At 40.0% G+C, this 24,574-nt stretch overlaps 1 protein-coding gene and 1 long non-coding RNA gene across 2 annotated transcripts; one reads left to right on the top strand and one right to left on the bottom strand.

Annotated features, from left to right (window-relative positions):
* Positions 1-3,612: 3,612 nt before the first annotated feature.
* TMEM273 (transmembrane protein 273) lies at positions 3,613-23,081 on the top strand. The gene is made up of 6 exons (XM_072340583.1): positions 3,613-3,747; positions 8,241-8,288; positions 9,033-9,143; positions 10,332-10,356; positions 21,089-21,115; positions 21,796-23,081. Exons 1-6 carry the CDS (start codon positions 3,693-3,695, stop codon positions 21,839-21,841), a joined length of 312 nt encoding a protein of 103 aa, XP_072196684.1. The 5' UTR covers positions 3,613-3,692; the 3' UTR covers positions 21,842-23,081.
* On the bottom strand, positions 5,904-10,690 carry LOC140254210 (uncharacterized). The gene is made up of 5 exons (XR_011904096.1): positions 10,608-10,690; positions 6,807-6,916; positions 6,602-6,679; positions 6,351-6,473; positions 5,904-6,249 (listed from the first exon to the last, which is right to left on the bottom strand). It is a non-coding gene; the product is annotated as an uncharacterized lncRNA (long non-coding RNA).
* Positions 23,082-24,574: the final 1,493 nt, after the last annotated feature.

Raw genomic sequence — 24,574 nt, 5'->3', positions numbered from 1 at the left:
TCTTCCTGAAATGACCCCAAAGCTTAAGTGGACACTCTGGAAACAGATTTTGAGCCCAAATACCGGATGCGTGCAATGATGCACTCTCACTAAGAACTGCTAAGGAGACAAAAGAATCAGACCAGTGAATCATCTCACCCTATTTCTGCCTGCAGTGGCCAGTACAGAGGATATCAATAGTGACATAGACCAGTTGGTGATGGAACATCCTGGTTAGCCCCTAAGTTTACTTTTGACTGTTCACTTAGGGATTGATATGCACCTCACTGCATTGGAGATCCTTATTTCTCTTCAAAAAGTTGGACTGCCATTAGTTAAAGAACATTATTTCTGTTTAATTTGTTTTGCTGGAATTCTTCATTTCACATTTGCTGTCTCTCCCACCTTGCTCAGTTCTGTCAGATTCTTCCATTAGTGCTGTCTGTGGCAGTTACAGTTCTTGATGTTGTTGCCATGCTAAAAGTAACCTGAATTTCCTTTTCTGTTCTCAACATTTTGCCCTGTAAGGACTTAATATCCACAAATCAAGCAGATATTACTATCTCAAACAACTAACAACAGTGAGAAAACTGTCCCTGACATTGGGGTAAAGAAAAGCTTTACAGAATGTGCTCCTAAACATTCAAATCCTTTTTTCAGTTCAGCATCTTCACAGACGCAAACAATGCTATACCAGTTCAAACAAAAAGGGAGCAAGCACTTCTATACCTGAGCTCTAGGAGTTTTTTAAGAAGGTCAATTTCTGAACCCACTGCACCTGCTCTGGGACCTCCCACCATCACAGGCTCCTGCACTGACCTTACTTTGCCCTGTTTTGTTTCTGTTTTTCACACATCAGGACAAATTCAGTAGAGAATCAAAGTCTGCAGGACAGAGATTTCCTTTGAACCTCAGATGGAAGAGAAGGAACAGCACTTCAGTGTGCCTCTAATTACAGCCACCATGACAGTTCATATGTGTAGCAATAAAAATAACCATAAACCTACCTAATCATTAAAATAAAGTAAACAGCTCCTCTCTGTATCATCATACACAGGTACTGGAGTTGCTAATAAACCAGGAAGAGCACTGAGGCACTGGAGGTGCATCCTCCCTATCTCCACAGTTTCTTAAACAACTTTAGAGGCATATTTTTATTAAGTATATGCAAGGCAGATGATCTTAAACCTCAAAAAGAGTCTGTATAATAACTATGTGCTCTTCTAATGCTCTCCAAAGGCCTATTCAGAGTCCATTCTGAAAGAGAATAATATATCAAGAACTTCTGCAAACTTCCTTCTAATGAACACATGCCAATTTGAGACCAAGAATTCTGGCCTCAGAGGACAAAATAACCACTGCTCTTAGTCTCTGGGTGTTTTGCTACTTTATTTCAGAGTGATTCAAAATCTAATTAAATTTCTAAACTCTAATGAAATTACAGAAGAAAAATCATTTAGGATTATATTATATACAATTACTCACAGCTGAAAATTACAGTTAGCCTCTTTCACCAGGATAGGGTCTCCTGAGAAATCCTTGTTACTCATATAACATATAAATCTGACACTACTCCCACTATTTACAGGTCAAAGGTAAAAGCAGAATTAATTAAACATATATATCCTGCCCAGTGGTGGAGATGGGTAACAGAGGGTTGGTAATGATGACTGTGCTTGAAACTACATTCCCCAGTTTGGCCAAGAATTGGAATAAACCTACTCCAAAGTAGATTATTAAGTCTGGCTTATTCTGATCAGTGTCCTTCCTCACCAGAGGTATGCTCTGAACAGGAATAGTAAAGCATCCACGCTCAGCAGCGTGAAGCCAGCCAAACTACCTGAAACAGCTGGCAACAAGATAAACCAAGCAGCTTTAGAGAGTTCAGCCAAACAACTAATATTTAAATGCTTACTTCTCTGAAGTAAGAGAGCAATGAGCTAAGCGTGTGAAAAAAAGCAAGCAAGAGGGTCAATGTTCATGTTATTTATTCCTTCCATAGTAGGTTCTCAGGATCTTAAGAGCATGGGATCAGTTGCTGATGACGTACAAAAACACTGAGAGTTTCTAACTAGGATCCTGATATATTTTACCTTTATCTTGCACAGAGAATTTTGTTTGGTTTTGGAGTTGCCAACTTTTATCCCAGATAAAGCCATGAATGATAAGAGAACAGCAGTGAATTACATGTGTACATTTCTACATGCTCAGAATGGGGCAAACCATTAACAAACGCTGTGGGTACGGGTACCACATTCAATCAGTTCTACTTAGGCCTCATAAAGCAAAATGAGCCATAAATTACTGCCACCTTAGAGTTCATGGGTCATCTGTGTTTTTAGTGCTTTCAGAGCCATACCTGTTGTCTAATATTATGTTTTTCTTACTCTTTCATAAACAACTGAAAGTCATAAATGAGATTCTTCACTCATATCTTGCCAGATCAACTAAACACTGCCCATCTACAGTCATTTTTCTACCAAGGTGGCCATACAGATGCATACACTATCATTCCTTATAGCCTACAATGGCCCTATTAAAATCAGACTTCTGGAAGGAGGGCTTCAAAGCTGTAATTTTCTCAGCAAAAAAGGTATTTCACCCAGCATGTAGATGCAAGAATCTGCTGAGAAACAACCTCACAAAGAGGAGGAAAAAGAAATGTCCAAGAGGTTTTCTCTTAAAAATTTGCACTCAAGTTGTGTTCCCAGTTATTTTGATTTCATTATACAAGCAGCTATATGAGATGAGGGTACTAGACAGCAAAAGATTAACCTAAAGCAGGAAAGCACATCAAGAATCAAAAGGTAAAAAGAACATGAAGACCTTCCAGAGACTGCTGGGTGAGGTGGAGAGTGGGCAACATTTTGTGTCTTCCATCCCTAAGGAACAGACCTGAAGTGACTTTGGTAGTACGAGTTCATTTAACAGAATATTTTAATATTTGGTTACATGTTTTTACTGTCACTTGATTTTGCAGCAGGTCAATGTGTTTGAAAATATGAATTTTCATGAGGAAAAAAAAAAAAAAAGCATATTCCCCCCCACCCCCACCATGGTCCAACAAATAAACTAGATTATCTCTAGAGGTCCCTTCCAGCCCCCACAATTCTGTGATCAGCCAGTAAGTTGCTGTTTTTTGGTTCCTACTATGCCTGGACATTTTTCTATGGTAGAAGAGGCACTGATGTCTTCCTTTTCCTGGGACTCACTCGTAGTGTATTTGCAGCTGTGGTGAATTTTTTCCACTCTGCATTCAGCCAAGTACTCTTCCCAAAATATTATAATGGCATAAAATACAGAAAAAATACCTAAAATACAGAAAAATAAATAGGCTGGCAACAGATAGTTCTCCTTCTAAGACAGAAAAGCCACTTGCACCACACTAGACTCAAGAAGATTCCATCAGAGACCAATCCACTCTGGTTGGGCCTTTTCAATGTTTTAAAAATAAATGTTAGCATTTAAGACTCCCTTAGAAACCAAACAGTTGGATGTAGCTCTGTTCATCTTCCCCAGAGTACATTTATGATTATTGTTTATATATGGAACTTAAGCCCAAAAAGAGAACTTGTTTGCAAGTTTAACTACACAGGATGTGACTGTTACTTCCCTGTATGCCACGTGACCTGCGTTTTCTGTCTCTCTCTTCACTTCAGAAGAACTAAATTCAGAAAACTTGGGTGAAATTACTCTATTGTCAAAACTTCATAATGACCTCACTAACAAGCTGGATACCAGTCCTAATGATGTTTCTTCTTCTCTTACGTAAGTAATCCATTGTATTTTTTTATTTTTTTTTCTCCATACTTTTAGAGAAGTGCTTTTTATCCCTGACTTTAGTGGGGTTATTTATTTCCCAGCCTGACTGCATGTGTGTTGTTTAAGAATTTATTTAGATCTCTGATCCTCAAGGAAGGAAGTTACATCGGAATCAGTGTAGAATTTTGCTGGGTTTTCTAGCCAAGACCTCCTAGCTTGAGTGCTAAGGTATCATCCAGAAGACATCCTGAAGTTAAATGCATGCATCTTTGCAGATGAGATGGCAAAGCTGCTGAGCATTCTGTATGGCACAATGCAGGAAAGTAGTTCAGTGGAGCTTAGAAAGAAATTGATCTACACACACTACCTGCAAACCACTTTTGGTCTCTCTCTCTCTCACAGGGTGTTGAAGTTCCTGACTCAGGATGATACTTCTATAACTTTCAAGCTAATGCAGGGCTTTGTCAGTGTCATAACTTGCCTCTTGCTTTATGGTTTCTCAGCTCCATTTTCTGTAGGGAAGAAGTGGGTCACACAGATAGGAAGTATCAGAAGAACTCATGTTAACTCTGGGGCTGAGGTGGACTACCAGAGAGGAAGGAGCCAACATCAACTCCACAGCAGAAGCTTATATGAGTTATGGTGACCCATACATTAGGTAAGGGGGCAGGCACCCTCTGGTGGCAAAACCGTCATTATCACCAGACACCTCGTGCCACCCTACTTCAAGCAGAAATTCACAGAATTCACCTGTCTTTGGGGGATCCCACAGGTAGTTTTCTCCATTTGAAGCAAGCAGAGCTGCCATTTCCCCTAGCATTCACTGGAAACATGCTCCTGCCTCTGCAAGCAATCCTATCCACAGGTCTAGAACAGTGCCCAGTCCTCATACCATCTTTCTTGGTATACACAGAAATTTGTCATTCTCATTATCATTTTGTTGGCTTTTGAAGTTCTCTGCATCTTCCTATGGATGCTCCCAAGAGCCCAGAGGAATTAGGCTGTTTGCCTCATACCCAAAGAACACGGGTAACCAGCTGTGCTTACAGATGTGAAGAGAATATCAACAGCAATTGCTCCCTATTACTGACTAGCTATTGTTTAGCAAACAAATGACGCAAGTCCCATTAATACAGCAGCATTTCCCTAGAGCAAAAGCCACTTTGCAGTAGATACAGGGAGAAATGCATTGACATGCCTCCAAGCATTACACAGAAAGGCACAGGCAATGCCATATCTGTGGCCTTGGATAGAGGGGAGCCTGGTAAGGACTAGAGGAATTCCTGCCTCCTTGTAGGAGGGACTCTTGTCCTCATCTATTTCTGTGGAAAAGGACAGAGAAAGGAAACCATTTACACAGATGAAAACAGAGTCCACCTTACAAAATTTAGATGCAGCTTAGAATTTCGCTGTACCAAACACTAGCCAGTTTGTCCGTTTCTTTTTAAATAATGCTGTAACATGATGCAGCAATGGCAGCAGAGTATCAAAGTCCTAGGCTGCAACAAGAGAGGATTCACTTGGATGTAGTAGTCATCAGCACAAAAATAAAGGAAAAAAAAAAAAGCCCCAAACTACTTACCTTCAGAAGGTCTCAGGTATTCGGGAATCTCCACCAATATACCCTTGCCTCCACTGCCAACCCTTAAATGAAGTCTGGGAAGGGGTGGATCCTGGCTTTATCCCCTTTCGGTCAATCAGGAACATTGCTTGCACCTGAGCTCCCCTTGGTTGGACCTGCCTTCCCACCAGGTGCTCAATTACTGCTTCAGGCTGTGACTCAGCATTTCCACTAGAAATGGTTTTCAGGATTTTTTTTCAGTGGAGTAATTGCCAGTAACACCTTCTTTCTTGAAGTCATTCCCTAATTGACTCTGGAGTTGCTCACATACACACTGTGAGACCTTTTATTCCACCACACCTCTGAGATTCCCAGCTATTTTCTTTCTTCCCCCTTTGCTGCTCCAAAGGAGGCAGGTGCTGAACCCTTGGCTACTTCAGTATCACAAGGCCATCCATTACCTGCTGCAATGAGAAATCTGAGAGGGCAGAGGAAGAGAGTCACATGGAAACAGGAGGCAATAGAAGGGAGTGAGGAAAGAGCTGTGCATCATGAGAAACAAGGTACATGTTTTTATTATGGCAGGTTAGAGAAGATTTGGGTCCACTCACAGTCTGAGAAGTACATATACACACACACATATGGATTCATCACCTGCTTGGCTGCTTTATCTCTAGGATGGCAAGTAAAATCATGGCCCCTGGTTCAACCACAGGATACAACACCAACACAATCAATATCCTAGAACATCCCAAGCATGTTTTTAAAACTCTAGTCTGTAAGCACAGTCATATTTCCATGAACTCCAGGCCTATTGGAACTAGTGCAGCCAGTTCTCCAGTTGGTGTCTCCAACCAACCACACAGAGTTTTTGTTTGTTATCAGAGGACTTCTACTGTTGCCTTGACAAGAATCAATTCCTCATTCCAAATATCCAGCACAGATCACTGTAGACAAAATCATACAGTTGCAGATATTGATAGAATTACACATAGAACATTCTATTAAGGGTTACCATGACATAATTCAAGTCACTTGCTGTTTTTACCTCTTTGACATTCTGCTCTCCACCCAGGTATCCAGTACTGCAGATTAGGCTGGATTTAGGCAGGCAAACTGGCCACACAGTATCAGTAAAATTCAGTGGCGTCTCTAACACAAAGTCATTTACCTGCATTTTGAAGAATTTCATGTTATGTATGAGTCAGGAACATTTGAGGGGTGAGAAAGCTCCATCAGTTACCTCAAGATCCTTTGAGAATGATCTAGAAGTCACTCCAATAGAGATATCAAACTCACCTTCAAGGTTCTATGACCTAGAAGCAAATCCTGTCAAAGTTCAGAGGGTCTATTCAAAGCATGGGAGATAGTCTGAACCTAGAGATGAAAGCCAGTCAGAAAGCTAGAACTGGGCCTGGGGTGCTGCAAAGCACTGGGAATCACTGCTATCACCTTTGAGGACTGCATTCATTCCCAAGAGATCATAGCTGAAGGTGGGACTTACATCATGTATCAGCGACATGCATGTATAAGGGTTGATGGCTGTACTAGATGATCTCAGTGGTCTTTCCAGTCTTAATGATTCTATGACTGCATCAATCCATTTCTTTCCACCTAAGGAAAAAACAAAGCAGGTAGAAGACAGCCACCTAACACTCACTCCTCAAAAGCAAAAGGTTTTCAAGGAGCATCCAGTAAATGATATTAAATATTAATTAAAATCACACTGGAAGTATGAATTGAAAACATTCTCTTTAGTCCTGTGTGTTTTCAGAGATTTCCCTCCCCCCCTTTTTTGAAAGGAAACTAATAATTAAATCTCAATATATTAAACTGACCTACATAAAATATTCCATGTAAAATATTATTTCTGCCATAAAACACATAATCTGTCACTGGTTTAATTCCATTAGAAAGCATACATTAAGGTCTATGTATTATGACCATTAGGATAATAAAAGTAATACAATATAACTTTTATTATGTTTGAATTTGAAACATTCTTCATATGAGCATAGAGAATAATTAGGGAGGTGGAAAGGTGGCTTTTTTAAAGTTATTTTTAATTTATAATTAATTAAATTCACAGGCAAGAGCAAAGAGACTAAAAGAGACTGACTTTGAATCTGGAAACCCAGGAGTTTTGCTTTTTACACCCACAGTGTAGTTTTAGTTTTATTTATTTAAATTTCCTTTTCTTTATAACTTTGATTTTGGTCACATTAAATAAACATCTTTGTTGTTGTATCCAGAAAAAAAATCCTCACCCCTCCCAACTCCCATCTCAAAGCATTGTGGGATTTTTGAGGAGAAAAATGTTCTGTTTCTGTCTGTGTAAAATAAGTTTCCAGACATATAGATTATGAAAAACAGGTGTGTTTTTTTTTTTTTTGTTTGTTTGTTTGGTTTTTTTGGGGGGGAAAAGGGGAGGAAGACTTTCAGCTGAGAATTACAGCTCCCAAAATACATTTAGTTTAAAATGCAAGAGCTTTTTTAAGCTTCTCTCCATAGCTTTGAAGCTTGGTTCATAACTTACGAAAATCTGGGATTAGAAATGTGACTTAGACCAGTAAATAAAAACAAATCTGTTCAGAGCCACCCAATATACCAGATTTTTCTGACATCATAGCAGAATTCTTAGAGCCCACACTCAGTTCAAGAGAGGTTTTCAGCCATCTGAAAAGCAGACTGAAAGTAGACTCTCTGAAGGGACCAAAATGATTGGTCCCTTCAGATGATTGTGTGGCTTTGGAGAGAAGAGGATTATACTTGAAGTTTAAAAGCAATCCTATTTCTAGCATTCATTTTACTGGAGAAGAAATGAAAGCACAGCCACCAAACAAAGAAAGCAGAATGATACAACATTCTCAGTTTTATCTAGATAGATATAGAACATTTCCTCTTGATGTCCTGACAGGCTAAAATATTTGTGTTTCAGATTTTTGGAGAGCAAAGGCCTATGCTTCTGGAAACTCAGAGGAAATAGGTGAGTTCACGGAGAGATTTTCACTTCCAGACAGGAAAGAAAAATGCCAAACTTTATTCCTTTTTGTATTATATACAAAGAAGAATGCACCTACTTTTTATGTATAGAAAATAATACTCTGCTTATGTGCTTGTACTTCTAGCACAGCAAAGTCTTGCCACGGGACTACTGCCTTAAAAACTGTTTCTGAAAATATAACAAGCATGTGGAGGCCAGAGCCAGGAGTAGCACAGATCCTACACACAGGCAACTCCTGAGCCTGATAGATGAAGGTGGACCCCTATGACATACACAGTATTGCATGAATTGTGATATGCTTTGCAGTTTACACTTAAATCTTCCTAGCAAGGACTCACATGCAGAGCAGTCAGGAGGCAGGAATATGAGTTTGGAGATACAGAGTGAAGGGCAGTGGGGACTGTGGAATACAAATTGAGGGAAAAGTCAAAGTTGTAGCTATAAACCTCAGCTGAGACCTGGACACACCAAATGCTAAACCATAAAACCGCACTGAGCCCCTTAGCCAACAGGTTTGCACAGCTTCTGCTGTGCAGGGGCAGTCTAGTATGTTAGTACTCTCAGCTAACCAGTCTTGCTCAGCTCTGTCAGCCCTTTCTCAAGAAGAGAAAAACAAGAAAAATAAACAAACATTTAACTTTGCAACTTCATGTTACCATATCTGAAACACAGTTACATTAATTAATTATTGGTGTGTATTCACAGGTTTGTTTTCAATTTTTGCAGATCTCACGTATCTTATTATAGGAGTTACTCTTGGAGCCTTTCTAGCAATTGGTTTTATAGCAATAATAATTTGCATGATCAAAAAACAAATGCTTGACCATGTCTTCAGAGGTAAGAGAAATTACTCCTGACTTCTAATTCAGAGTTCCAGATTTCCTTGTGCTCTGGTACAGAGATGTGAGCATTGCTGTTAGGAACTGCATATGTGTTGCAACTCCAGTTTTCCTTTTAGTTACTTCTAGTTCCTAGAAGAACTGCTCTGAAGCACCTGAAGTTCTAGGGACCCTAGAAGTATGAACTCACTTTTCAGTGTAACTAACTCAGCTATTCCACTCAACTAGAGAAACAGGATTCACTACAGCTTACTGTCTGGGTATCTTTTGAGTAACAAATTTTTAAAACAAAATTCTAACTATTCAACATAAGTCTATTGGATTTGTAGGATGGACAGGAGTGGATTTCAAAATGCAACTTTGAAGTTCATGTTGCATGCAAAGCCCCAGCTTGTAGTCCATTTTTCAAAACAAAGGAATTCCCCTAAACTTAGCAAATTTCCACAGCTTTAAAAAAAAAAAAAAAAAAAAAAAAAAAAAAAAAAAAAGTTATTAATGATGTCAATCAGAGAAATTCAGTGAGAGAACTCAGTGCAGCCAGGCTGCTACAGCTCAGGATTGGGAACCACCCATCCGCTCACCATATCCAGAAGAACTTGCTTCTGTGACTATGTCATCACATTAGCCTTCACGTGAAAAACAAGAAGTGACATCCCAGCATCCCAAACTGTATAACTCTACTAATTTAGCAGTTTACCATGACCCAGCACTTCAACAGCAGACAGTCTCTTGCTTAGTAAAAAGAACAGAGCTGTTTTAACTCCTAGTATGAAGTGAAGAAGACTGAGTTCCCTGAGCCTAGCCTATTGGTCTTCATCATAGCATGGATTCGATGTCATTTTCAGTAAATGTTGATCTCTTAAAGGATATTTCTGCAAACAGACTCCCCAGGTACCTCACAAGGACACAAATGATAGTGTAATGCCACTTCTTAAAAGACAAATGGCTGATGTTTTCATACAGGCAGTATTTTGAGAAAAATTTTCATGAAAGATTCTAGCTGGAAGAACAGGGGAAGACTTTAGGAATGTTATGTAGCACTAATAGTATCAGAGAGTTTTGCTTCAGATAGGATAGCTTTGTCTACTTCACTACCTGTTCTGTTGCACCCTCACTACTTCTGAACAGGCCTATCACTGCTATTCCTTGTTTTTTAACTAACCCTATTCTCCTATTCTCTCTTTAGAGTCAGAGGGCAAAACGGATAGAAGGTAAGAGTCATTGTTCCCAGTCATTGTTTACAGTGTGATATGCCAACTGTAGTAACTAACCTCTCTTTATGCATGATGCTTCCCCACAGCTGTGATTTGAAAGATAACACAACATACACACAGGTCTCTAGAGGACCACACTACCCAGTTGTAACAATCAGAAAGATCAATGCTGCGGAATGGCAATACAGGAGATATAATGACAAAGGGACTTGTGCAATGGAAAGATGCTACAAAGAAAAAGTGCTCACCAGTCTCTGAAGCTCCCAGCTTGCAGAGAAAACTCCACAAAGGAGGGATCTTCAACCAGAGAACTTTTCCCAGTGGCCATCAGCCTTTAAATGGGGTCTAAGAGAGGTGCAGCCAGGCTTTACCCCTTCTGGTCACAGAGCTAAATTACCTTCACCTGTGCTCCCAGGGCTGACTTGTCCTTTCCCCAGGTGATCAATCAGTGGTTCAGGCTGTGACTCAGAACCTGCCATACACTAGCACATCTGGAGGTGCAGCATGAAAAAAGAAAATCCTATTCAACAGGTTTGTCATGTAAGAACTAGAGGAAAACAAATAAAAAATCAGCAAGATGAGATTCCTCTTAAAAAGAAAATCCTTCAAAATGTTTTTGATTCTACCTATTTGTTTTGTACTATGCATTATAATTGCAAGTTTCAATCACCAACCCTCCAAAACAACATCACTGAAAAACAAACAAAAATCCCAAACCAAAACAAGATGAAAGCCAAAGGCCTTGTTTCAAGGGTTCTCTTTCACACTGTTAGAATTTTTCTGTATTTTCTTTTTTTTGCTATAATGATATTTTCACAAGTGCTTTAGATTAAATACATACAAACCAGAGCAAATGGCTTTGTCCAAAGCTTCCCAGTTACTATGACTGGACCAGTTATGAAATCTCCCTTTACCCCAGGTTCTTACAGATCAAGTCAAGCAGCGATCATTCTGATAGGGATGCATTTTTACCCTTTACCCTGTAAGTTTTGAGCACCCAATGGGCTCATGGAGATGAGAGGCAATCCCAGACTGCCTGGGAGATGGCTGCTCCTCAACTGATGTCATTCAGTAGGGTGGAGATGTACATAATGGGAAACGTAGCCTGCTAGTTGTCTGTTGGATCACAGCAATCTGCAGGAGTAGATGACGTTTAGTGTTTCTCCAAGACATTTTATAAGTAGAAAAGAGATTACAGATATTAATCAGCATTCTCATAAAGTGAAGGCAACAGCTGTTCTCAGTGACCTAAGAAAAGCCTTATAGCCTCTCTCAGAGAGGCAGATAGGAGTGCTAACAGGCATGTCCCCATCACAGCCATTCCTCACAGAGGCCATACAACATATGCAGACACTCAGTTGAAGATCAAAGCAAGGACATTCCTTGAGAAAAGTACTTCAGTGTTTTGCTTGACAGAGAAAGCCCCCAGCCTGGAGCATGTGATGTTTTCCCAGGGAGATGCCTTCACAACCTAACCCAGCTATCTGTCACAAAACCCATTTCCTTTCACATCACAGAGCACTCAATCTATTTTCTTGCAAGGCACTCACAATTTCTGTCTATCAACCTAAAACAAATCAGGACTATCATACAGTCAGAAGACAGAAGATTGAGCATGTAGTAAACTGTTTCTGGTGTGCTAAGGACAGTATGGACAGCAGCAAACAGGAAGGAGCAGGTGAGGGAGAAAACTAAAGCAAAACAGAAACCACAGCCACCAGAGTCAAGAGAAAGAAGAGAATAGACAAGGAGAGATGTATCTCAATGAGATACAGATGGCATGATCTATGAACTGTCCTACACTGGATTTTGTTTAACTACCATATGGCTGTCTATTTTGTACTATATTTACTTCAGAGATGGTATGAGCATCCATGATACCTTCCCTCTAATCTTCCTAGGGGAAGCAACTGATTTTGTCGTGGCAGCAAAATTTAACAGCCTTAATGATGATCTTACACTGACCTCTCAGATGATTCCTCGTTCCAGTCTGCAAGCAGTTGCTAAAAGGTAGACGTTCCCAGTTGCATGTTAAAATCCTGGTCTTCAGGCCAGAAACAGGATGCAGTAAATATAAGTTTTCTGCCTTTGAGCCACTGACAATGACCTGAGAGAGAAGCTGTAATTCCACAGTATTTGGGGGTAAAACTATGTATGCTAAGGATGATGTTTTTCTGCTAAGCGGAAAACAACTAGAAATCCACTATTTTGTCTTAGCTGTACTTCTAAATTCTATTGTAGCACCGAGTAATTTACAAACTCCTTTGTTCTTTTTCACTTGAATACACCTGTGTACTACCGCTTAGTGGATTTTAAAGGGGTTCTATAAAACAAATGCTAACCTGAGGAAACCATGTTGGCTTTTACTTGAGGAAACCATTGTTTTGTAGTGTAAAAGAGTAAGTACACAATGCCAGCCTCAGTAACTAACAAATATGTAATTTGTTCTTGTTTACCTACCATAATGATGGAGTAGCACAACTGATAAAACAACGCTGCAGACGATACAAGCATGTATATTAGACTCTAAGGAGCTTATGAGGAGGATATAAGTGAGTAAGCCAAGAACAGTATTATCTGTGAAATGCAGTTATTCTTGAGATAGCACCAGTTTTTAGCAAGGAAGCACATGTTGTACTTTGTTTTATAAACAAATCTATAATATTCCACAAACTAACTTGTTTTTGCACCATCATTTTTCAATATAAACTATCTAGTCACAGAAAAATCACAGGGAAATACAGCATACAAAATCCAATGTCCTATTTCATCTTTTCTCCTACCTTTTGGAGGGGGACCTTATCAGTAATGGCATATCTTCTTTGTAGGACTCAATGAATGGTGGTGTAGATTTTAGATTTTAATATTCATTGTTCAGCAGTTGAGAACATTTGTATATCTCTAAAAATAAGAGGTACAGGAGGGAGCTGTTCCTAACAACTTGAAAAATTAAGACAAAAATAAAAGCAAGCAAACAAAAAACCTCACAACGCATGAACACTGTAACCCCTCAGGACACTGGACCAGAAACCATAACTTTCCTGAAAACCACATTTAAATATCATAGAATCACTGAAGTTGGAAAAGACCTCCAAGATCATCTAGTCAACAGTCCACAACTATTATTTATATTGAATACATACATTGTAAATGCTACAGTATTACAAGTGCTGTGAAGTAATCAAGAAAGAGAAACAAAGCTATATGCTCATTTTATTAGATTCATTTTTTCCTATAGGTTAGAGGGATAACTACCCATTTACTCAGGTCAATGGAGACACAATAATAAGATCTAACCTAATTTTCACTACTTGCTTCAATACTATGAGGACTCTAATTCATGGCATTTTTAGGTCAGTGGCTCATTCTGGAAAACCCTTTTGGTAAATCAAACTCCTCTACCACAAATTACTTACTTACCTAGGTTTATTCCAATCAATCATACAGCTATTCTGAATGATAACCAGTGTATCACCCCTTTAGGACTGGAGAGGAGAACTGGTATATAATCTGCAGGTAGTTTTCTACTTGATCACTGATGCTTAGGGAAAAATAAAACAAAAAACCACCACATTACTCCAACTGGCACCAGACTTGCTGAATTCATGTTGAACAAAACGTTGTTTCAAATTTCACACCATTGTACCCAGAAGTGCCTCAAGCCATCCCAATGACTGTCATGTACTTAGGAGGATGTCATGCAAAGCAGTGTCATCATGGTCATCACACACTAATCAAAGGAATGCAGATAACCTCCTTTTGTTCTAGAGCCTTGGAACCAAACTGAAGAGAAAACATTGCAAGGGCATATTTTCACCAAAGTCAGACAGCATTCCCACATGTCACTTTCACTGCTTTCCCAATCCATTAAAACAGAATTGTTTCTACCTCCAAATGATACCAAAAGTTCACTGTGAAACAGCTGTTTACCACTTTATTAAGTCAAGTATATAACACTGTGACTGAAACAATCAGTTCCTAATGGGATGCCCTTAAACACGATGGAATATTTACTAACACCTGAGAAGGGAAAGAGCCTTCAGGCAAGCTGCTGTCAACTAACAAAACAGTAATTTAGATGTCAACTGACAATTATTTAATGTCCTTTTTTTAATTAATAGCTCATGTCAGTTTCAAATACCATCTTGGTGTAAGCTTAGTAAATTATAATGCCTAAAATTTCATGCAAGTTTAATGTATTAATAAAAATGTCTGTGCACATTTAATGCTAGCAATATTTTGAGTTAACTACAGTGTATGGCAGCCAGATTTATTCTGACAGGAGACAAAGAAAGAGGCATACAGAGACAAGGAGAAGGATGGAGAGACAGAGGACATGTAGTAAAAAGGAACAGGCACACATTTGAGCCTGCTGAAATAGCTAAAATAATCTGTTGCCTCAACACATTCCTGGCAGCAATGTATATCAAAACTCATCATGCAGCTCTCTGGGTTATACAGGCTCCTACGTAAATCACTCAGCATAAGATCAGGTTTTAAATGCAATGCACAAGTCATTCTGATACATGAAGGATGAGCTTCAGAGCTGCACACACAAAGTGCCAAGCAGACTGGTGATTTTCTTTTGCTACCTAAAGTAGCATCTAGATGTTCTTGAGTTTTACACTTGGCTGACTTTTCTTTCCATTGCTGGACTTTTCTTTTGAAATGCATGGTATGCATGTTAGAGGATTCTTTAGACAAAATGCAGAGGGCTTGGAACTAAACTAAGTATATCTTTAAGATCTCTTTTTTGAATGGAAAAACAACTCTGATAAATGCTATAATCATCACACTATTTTCAGCTGGTGGAGCTCTTCCAGCGGGTTGTAGCAGACCATGCCTGTTGATAGGAAAAATCCTCTTCTTTCCTCATTCCGACCACACAATATCTGTGTACTCCAAGCACGAGCAATGCATCTTCTCGGTCATGACATATTTTCATAAATAATAGTAATGTCTATAAACAATTTCTAGGCAGCAAGACACTTAAAAACTGTAATTAGAAGCAGCTCCATGAAAAACAGTTCTCCTTTCTTCCTATACCATTGTGAAACAAGCATAAGATGTCCTTTACCAGCAACAATTCACATAGAGTGGCACATGATGACACTGTATTCTCCAGGCACGTGGAGGTTCACTATAGCTCAGAAACACAGGACACAGTTCCATCTCCAGCTCAAAGGTGTTCCTCTAGGAGGCAAGGCTTAATTTTAGCCACACTTAGTTTTAGCCAATCCAGTTTCGCTGCTAAGGGGAGCCTGCAGGAACAGGCCTGCTATCCTTTTGCACTGAACAACCCCATTTAGCAGGGGCAAATTACAATTGCAGAGTGCAAGAAGTGTTTTGTACAAATAGCCTGTTACTGTCCAGGCTGCCAGCAATCTGTGAAGGGCCTGCAGCTGAGCAAACTCTTGAAGCCCCTGTGAAATTATAAGCTTTGAGGCTGAGACAGAGTTTGAAGTCATGGCTCATTGCTTCCATCTAACCTCCCTCTCTAAAACCAAGGAGAAACAATCATTGCATCTGGAAAGCCTCCATTCTCTATGTTGTTCAACTCTAAAAATATTGCTATGGATTAAACAGGAGGGGAAATCATACACTTGGAAAAGATAAACATCAGAGATAAATGGCACTGCAAAGACTGGTCTTGGAAAATGAAGCACAAGTTTGAATGTTGAGTTTCAGTTTCTTCCATGAAGTGTATATGTTGTAGAACTGTCTCAGCCTATACATTTGTGTTAAGAATCTTTTTTCCCATTTTGTCACTTTTGTGCTTGTATTCAGCTGCACACAGGCAGAAATAATGAGCATTGACAAGAGCTGATCTAAATCTCAAAGCTTCCCAAAGAAAAACATCCTATTTTTTAAAGTGGAGAACAGTTCTTAGTTTTCTTTTGATCTACGTAGTACAGACTGGTCTATAACACCATGACTGCAGAATGCATTATTTGCCTGAATTATTGGAAGACTGATACTATTAGCTGAAGTCTGAGCTCAAAAACTTGACCTGTGACCTTGTTTTAATTCTAGGGTACTTGAGAAAGTCTCAAGAATGAACACTTTGGAAAATAGGGCCAAAATTCACAAATGAAAATCTTTAAGTAAAAATGCATTTAAAAAGAAGAGGCCTTGCCCTTAACTAAATGTGTTATGGGGAGTGGTGGTGCAGGGAAAAAGAATTAAGATATAGAACACAGGCTGCCCAGGACAGTGGGCGCTGAAATGCTTTGCAGTGGCTCAGCCCCTGGATCAGTTATCCACATGTAACATTATATGTATAGCCCGCAGCCAGGGAGAGATACCATCTCAGTCACTCTACTATCCATTGAAACAATATCTGCTTAAGATGCAAACACATACTGCTGCTCTACGATAGGCAAGTTCACAGGAAAAAGTTCTTGAAATAGCAAGATGCCAAAAATACATCTGCAAAGGAATTCTATTTTATAGTTACTAATCAGAGTAACTAAACTTTCTTCTCCACAGAAAATTTTTAAATGAAGATGGGAGGAAACAGGCAGTGCTATTGGTTGTTTTAAACCAAGACAGAGAAATTCTTGTGAACTTTAATTACCTTTCAGTGCACCAATTTCCTCCTGTGGAAATATGTCAGCCTTGGAGGTGGATGATTTCTTTGAAATAATCTGACGTTAAGAGAACATATTTGCCAGCATTAGGTGTTTCACTTTTCAGCCTGGAGTTACCGGCATAAAGGCTAGTCCATTCTCAGTGTTTCACTCAAGTTGTGGTCTTTTCAGGATTCATCCAGACATCTGCGTGAATGCTGCCATTCACTGCTATAGTTCCTCCTTACAGGAGCTAACACCTCTTCAATGAAGCTTTCTCATGTACATTCATGAAGCATCTTGTAACAGAAGTGAGGCATCAAAGTGAAAAGAATTAGCTGTAACTTGCATCTCTGTTCTCTTTAAATTCATTCGGGCAAGCCCAGCTTCCCTAATGTCACTGGGGCACTTGCTTCTGTCCTTCCTTTCCTAAAACAAGCCTCTCTTTTCCTCTCTGAGGAATATTAAACTATGATGGTCAGTGTCTTTTCTTGGGTCTGGAGAAAAATCAACCATTCAGTAGAATTTCTGACACCCCAGAGTCAAAGAGAAAGCTTTCTGTTAGCGTTCCTCAGCTATATATATACCTTGAGCTATTCTTTCATCACCCAAGCTTTCCCCAGAATACTTTCTCAAATTCTACCAACTAATGTATTCTCCAAACAGCATGATCATCAAGTCAGTGGGGTTTACATAAATCGTTATAGGATTACAAATAAGGGAAAACAAACTTGGCAAAGACATAGCCTCCATAACCTAAATGAGACTCACAAAGAAGGCATCTACTTTACCAAATCAGTAAAAAATATGACAAAATATCAATAGTGAACAGCTACTGGGGGAACACGAGTGGAAGACAACTTGAAGAGTTACTGACTACTCAGGCAGGAGCGCTTTGACACTTTGCTAAGGACCAGTACAAACCTGCACAAGATGAGCCCAGCCCAGCTGGAGCAAGTCTGATTCTTTGCTCAATGTTAAGGGTTGGTGAGTGACTGATAGCCTGAAGGCTGCATTCATTGCAGAAATTCTTTGGAAAAAAAAATCCAAATAGGTGTTCTCAGTATGCACTCTGGCAACTGGGGTTAATGAAAGATGTTTAAAAGTTACATAAAAGTATAACCATACATGCTATTGCTAGTAAACATATATAGAAACAGGCAAAGATGGTCTAAACAAAAGCCATGTGTATTTGTAACTATATTTAAAAAAAGAAGAGCAAGTAATCCTAGTAAAAATGGCTGTCTTAACCTCTTGCAAATACATACTTGCAGAAGCAAATTTTAAATACCCATTCTCTGTTAAGGCAATTGTGGTCACCAACAAATGGAGCAATAAACTGGCTTTTCTACCTGGTTCTGTAGCTATCCTGCCTAGCAGAAGGTTGCTCTTCTGAACAACCTTGGCAAGTTACTTTTACTCAGGCTACCCTTTAAATAAAATGAAATTAATCTTTATAATTACATACTTCAAAACCAAGGACACTGAGTTTTGCACCGTACTGGGAACACCAGGCTTTAAAAAGCAGTGCTAAGACAATTGGTAGGCACTTTCAGGCCCTCAATACCTTCAGCACTATTCATGAAAGCAGGGAATACTTCATCTACAGACACATACACACCAAAGCAGTATTATATACACACAGCCCAGATTGTTAGGGTTCATTAAATCCCATTCCAGGATACTTCCTGCTATTAGCCTGATGGGCAGAGCCACACTTATGGCTATTTTTTCCTCCTTCCTGGCTACTTTCCACATTCTCTAGAAGAGCATCTGCCCCAAGATGCCTGTGCTCTCATCAGAACTGGGGGCTGCATTTGCAGTTGACCTTTCTACAGCTGCCAAACAGGCAGGAATCCTTATTCCTTCCTCCTCCTCTGCACAACTGTTTGAGGCTAGTCCTGAATAGCTCTAAATCATTTGATTGTAAGAGCTGGTCCCAAACCTGCTGAGTCAGGAGAATGCTTTCCTGGTAATATTCAGACACCTGTTGGAGGCAATTCCTTCCTCAGCTATTGTGGTCTTTGCTGGCAAACTCATTGGTGCTCTGACTCCAGAACTAAATAATTTTGCCTTCCCCTGGAGCTGATGCAAACCTGGATAAAAGTTCACAAGTGGAAGACCACCCTCTGGTCTGCTGCCGACACCCACTTGGGTTAACTCCTGCAAGGCAGAAGGACTCCTGCTCCCAGAGAGCACCTACCTGGCACCTAGGCTAAGTTTGTCTGTCTTCTAGTCATCGCATGCACTCACCTCTGTGCCTCATGTGCATTTTGTACGGGGCCTCACTGGGTACCACAGGTTTGCAGCCTGGTGTCTGAGTGCAGAAAGAAAAGAGCAAACGTAACAAAATGTAACTCTGACTTCTGCCTTGCAGGCTGCAAGCGCCTGGGAGGTCTGTAGGCTATTTCTGAGGGGTTTACAGGGCCTAAAGGCTTTTCACTTGTATTTAAATTGGGCTTAAATACCATTCATGGCTTTCTACACTTCAATAGAAAGCGTGTATGGACTTGTAAAGAGAAAGAGACAGTAAACCACTAGCTGGAAGTAATACGGTATTTTCAGTGCATTAAATCACAACCTAGTTTGATTTACTGGTACAGAAGAGGTGGTGGAGTCAGAAGCTACCCTTTAGTCAGCAGTGCTGCCTTTCAAGTCCCTGTGAGCTGATTTCTGGGAGTGAGCTTCCACTGCTCCCTGGAGGAGAGCATGGTACCAATGTGAGCTGTTCCCAAAGGATGGTCCCATCTCACAGAAGTCCTGCCTTGCTCCCCACTCCCTCCCAAAACAGCTGTGTGTTCTGCCCAGGGAATCAGACCTTCTGCAAATCTCCATGGCATAGCAACTACCACTTTCAGCAAGATCAGGCTGCTCAAGTATGGCCAGCACAAAGGAAGCAATGGAATTCTAAAGCCAGCATGCTTGGGAAGGTTGAGCCACCTTTTGTGCACCAGCTGGCACTGCTAATTGTGGGAAAGAAGCCTGAGAGCATTAGCAAAAAAACCATTCTCTATAAGCAACTTACCGAGTATGTGGGGTAGCTCAAAGAGCATCAGCCTCCTGAGCAGTCTTCTCTGCTCCTCCAGAATGCAGAGAATTCAAGTTATTTAGGACTGGGCTGCCAATCTCTTCATAACAGTACTGAAAGACAGCGCCTGTCCCAGCAGCTCCCTGCCACCTCCCCCCAAAGACAGGCAGGGGATGGGATCAGGTGAGCATCCCTAAACCTAACCCACTGCTGATTCACTCCAGTTAGCTCGGATCACTTTGCACTGGCCTCATTCTGCATTAATCAGCGGCCTTGGCCAGAATAAAAGGGGAATTACTATTTTAATGACTACAGTTGCAGACAGGCAGAAATTTGTATGACTTAGTTTACATGCTTAATTTTGTGTCTTTTTATGTGTGTGTAAAGAAATTTTAACAAGTTCATAACCACTGCAGACATCAGATCCCCTGATGGTGTTTCTCAAGTCTCTCTCCTCTCTGGAAACAGCTGGTATTTAATTGTAATATCCCAGACCACAGCAGAGCAGTGTCACTACTTGGAATTACTTTGTCTGCAGAGTAACCTGGTGAAGGCAAAAGAGAAAAGTTCCAGGAATTTGTGGGCTCTGTACATTCATTTGAGGACTTTGCACCCAGCTCAAGCTAGAAAGTTGCAGATCAGCTCTTAGCTGCTTGTAACTGACACAAATAGTTGGCACAGCAAATTTCACATTAATTTCACAGATGATTTCGGCACAAACTTCAAGAAGAACAATGTGATAAAATTTTTTCTCAGAGGAGTAAAAAGTTTGAGGCATGCTACAAGAAGCCTATCCATGGCTGCCTGATGTCCTGTGATGTATTTCTTTAGCAAAATCATCAGAAAATGCCCAGGAAGTATTGAAGGAGGGGGACTGAATGCCACTCCCCACCAAGTCACAAGATCTAAGAACATAAAACAGCTGAGGGCTGCAAGGCTCGATGAGAGCTTACTTCCAAGCACTGACACTAGATGGAGTAAAGCTGAATAAAATACTAAGAGCAATGAAAGAAAGAGAAAGGAGGAAAAGTTCCTGCATTTCACCAGCTGCAGACATGTTGATGCTTTGCATGTTTATTTTGAGGAATGCACTGAAAGTTCCTATTAATATTTCACTTGCTGTTTTTTGCAGGTCAAACATGGGATCGAGCCAGAACAGGTGTGTTTCTGTGTGCACAAGGGACTGGGAACAATCTGCCTGGTTCCAACTGACATCCAGAGAGTCCAGGTCTACTCTGTGTGGGCTGTGACAAGGCATACAACTGCCTCATCCTCTTACATCCTAGCTGCACACCTGGGATTCCCCAACATAGGGCATACTGCAGGCTGCTTACATTATGGCTCAACTGTGCTGCAGTGCAGCCACTCCACATAAGCGACCACTGGAGCAATGAGCTCTTGGTGCTGTAGCAACAGTGGGGTACCTGAGCTGTTCCCCACTGATGATGATGAGAAGGGGTCCTTAGAAGCAGCCCTAAGGGCAACGGTGCAGAGAGATTCTCTCAGCAGGACACTGCCCTAAAGTGCACTGCATGCCCCTACCTAACAGCAGAGGGGGCATCTAGGAGTCACATCACAGCCAGGATCCCTCATTTGTTCTGTTAGTTCACTGAAGGAAAACAGGCATCTCCGAAGAGACAGACATATCTAGAAAAGAACAAGTGGGAAGGACTTTATGAATGCAATTACAACCCCAATAATAATAACAACTGTGTGGAAATCCTGTAATTCTTCTCTGTGTAGCACCCACTTCTGTTTTTATAATGGTGCTATGAATCAGTTTTAGATAAATCAACACCAGAAAGTTTCATTAATCTGTAATGTCTTTTCTTTTTTCAGAGATGACACCAACACACCAGAACAGCAAAGTACAAATAAGCAGTAATCCTTTTGCTATTGACAGTTACCTGTTCTGAGAATCAATGGATGCCTCTTGAACACAAACAGGAATCTCACTAGCAGCAATTCCTTTCTTTGTTCTTCAATTGAAAGACTAATTGATTGATTGATTACAGGAAGAGCCTACAGTGTGTGCTAACTTCCATCACCTGCACCACAAAGCCTGCGATCCCCAGCAGCACGCACAAGAAGGAAATGTATGAGGAAAACAAACAAGATGAGCTCTGCTCATTAACAGATCCTGTTTAGTCTGTGACAAGTGTATGATTGATTTCTAAAATCAATTAAATACAGGGTAAACGAAAAGCTAGCAATACATTTTGTCTGCAGAATTCATAGTTGTGCTCATATTTCAAATGAGGTTGAATTAAAACTCATTCATTTGAGGTTGAAGTAAGATGGGAAAGATAATTTGTGTTAATTTGAAAACATTTCATTCACACCAAAGTTATACTTCTAAAATCCACCCATCTTCATTTTATTCAATATAAAAGAAATGCACTAAATTCAATCTGAATTCATGAATCATTTCAGTGTCCCATTTTTCACTCTTGTTCTAGCCTTGTATATTCTGTTCACTTTGTTTCCATCAGCTCTACATCACTTAGGTCTAGTTACAGCCTTCTTACAAATGACAAAAAGAAAGAAGGGCTACTGTTAGACTCAACTCAAGCTTGGAAAGCCTGTATCTTATTAAAAAGTGTGACTTGAAAAACACAAGGATAGCAAGTACCCCCACCAAGTAACTTCCAGGCTTGGAACAGCCACAGTCAGCCCCACGTGTTATAGGCAGAGCTGATGCACTGTGTCAGGGATTTAGAGTTTAAACCTTCAGAGCAGAAATATCAGAATTATATTTTGATGAGGAAGATATTGTACTAAATACTATGGAAACTGAAATGATTTGGATGTATTTTTGTTCTGACAATAGCAAGTCAGGTAATTTTTCCAAATGTACAAAATGAAACCCTGTTACTTGGATTGTAATTTTTTAATTTTTTTTTCTTCATGTTTTGAACAAGAAAATGCAAGTTTCATTTCAGAGAAAAGTGATATATTGGAATAATTTCCCTGGATTCCCTAGGTGTCTGTTACCCACTTCAGTACCAGTGCAGTTCATTAGCAGCATTTGCTAATGGATAAACTAAAGCAGTAATGTGATGCTTGCAAGTAATTGTGTGCGTGTACATGTGTAAGTGAATAAACCATCTTGTAAGGTATCCGTTAATTGATTTGCTTCCTTTAGTACCATTTTAATTAAGACTTGGAAAAGAAGAGAGCATGTGGTCAGGGAGGGAAGCTATTACCTTCTCTTATTTGTGTGAACAAACGTTTCTTTTGCATCATTTCAGTACTTGACAGGAAATAACGATGAAAATAAACAAAAAAGGATAAGTTACAAGCAGTAGGGGAGAAAGGCCTGGAGAATTACAGTTAATAATCTTGATCAGGCAAAGGCACTGGACTGGAAAATATATAAATCTGCTTTGTGTGATGTAAGAGAAGAGCCAGATTCAACTCCTCCCAAATAGAAAGGACAGCAAATTTCCTAACAGTGAAAACAGTTGAAACCTGAATCTTCCTTGGTCTCTCACTCTCATGGCTGTAAGTGAAGAATCAAAACATTTTAGTCAAGTGTTTTTTGTTGTTGTTGTTTCTTACAACCACACTTAAATACAAAAGAAGATTATTACAAATACTTTCACTAGCTAGTTTCAAATGGTAAAACAAAAACAAAGGAAACCTACCAAACCTGCTTAGCAAAAAGATGTTTATACTCACCTACAAAGAGAAATATAAATGGAATGTGAATTAAAGAAAGGGCAAGGAAGTGTAGCACGATATGATGACATAGACCAGTTCTGAAATACCAAGTGCCTGCTAATGCAGAATCACAGAATCATTAAGGTTGGAAAGGACCTCTAAGATCATCTAATCCAATTATTGACACATCCCCACTATGCCCACTAACCATGTGCCTCAGTGCCACATCTCCACATTTCCTGAACACCTCCAGGGATGATGACTCCTCCACCTCCTTGGGCAGACTGTACCAATGCACCACTCTTTCTGAGAAGCACTTTTTTTCTAATATTCAACCTGAACCTCCCCTGCCACAACTTAAGGCCATTACCTCTCATTCTAAGAAGAAACAAATAATTCTGGTGGAAGCTCCAAACTTATGAATATCACAATCAACGCTCCAGGAGTATTAGAATAGCCATCCTAGGTCAGAATAAAAGTTCACCTTCTCCAACAGCCTCTTTGCCACAATGGCTTGTAACAAATGCCTGCACAAAGTCTAAGCCCTGCAAAGACATACCTCTGCTTTCCTAGGAGATGCTACTGGCCTCCAGCATGCTTCTGCTTAGCATCACTAAACCAAAAGAGATGCTGTTGAGTCTGGTATCTTCAGATGTACTTTTCATAGTCAGAAGTGGTGGATACCATAGAAAATGCATATACTAAAAAAATAGAGGTCTTTACCCTCACTGTCAGTACATCAGTGAATTTGCATGGTCCCCACTCCCTCAGTGTGAAAGCAATTCCCATACTCCTAAGAAGGCATGTTCACAATTTACAGAGAGGGGAAATGAGACATGGAGGTGCCAAAGTGTTATGCCAAAGGCCAATGCAGCCTCAGCAGAGCAGAGAATACAGACATTTTCCAAGTCCAACGTGGGAGACCTAATTATTATTATGAGACCATCATTCTTCC

The sequence above is a fragment of the Excalfactoria chinensis genome, chromosome 6 (assembly GCF_039878825.1).
Source record: "Excalfactoria chinensis isolate bCotChi1 chromosome 6, bCotChi1.hap2, whole genome shotgun sequence".
In the NCBI taxonomy this organism is placed as follows: domain Eukaryota; kingdom Metazoa; phylum Chordata; class Aves; order Galliformes; family Phasianidae; genus Excalfactoria; species Excalfactoria chinensis.
The sequence above is the reverse complement of the archived record's forward strand: the minus strand, read 5'-3'. Positions and strand labels throughout refer to the sequence as shown.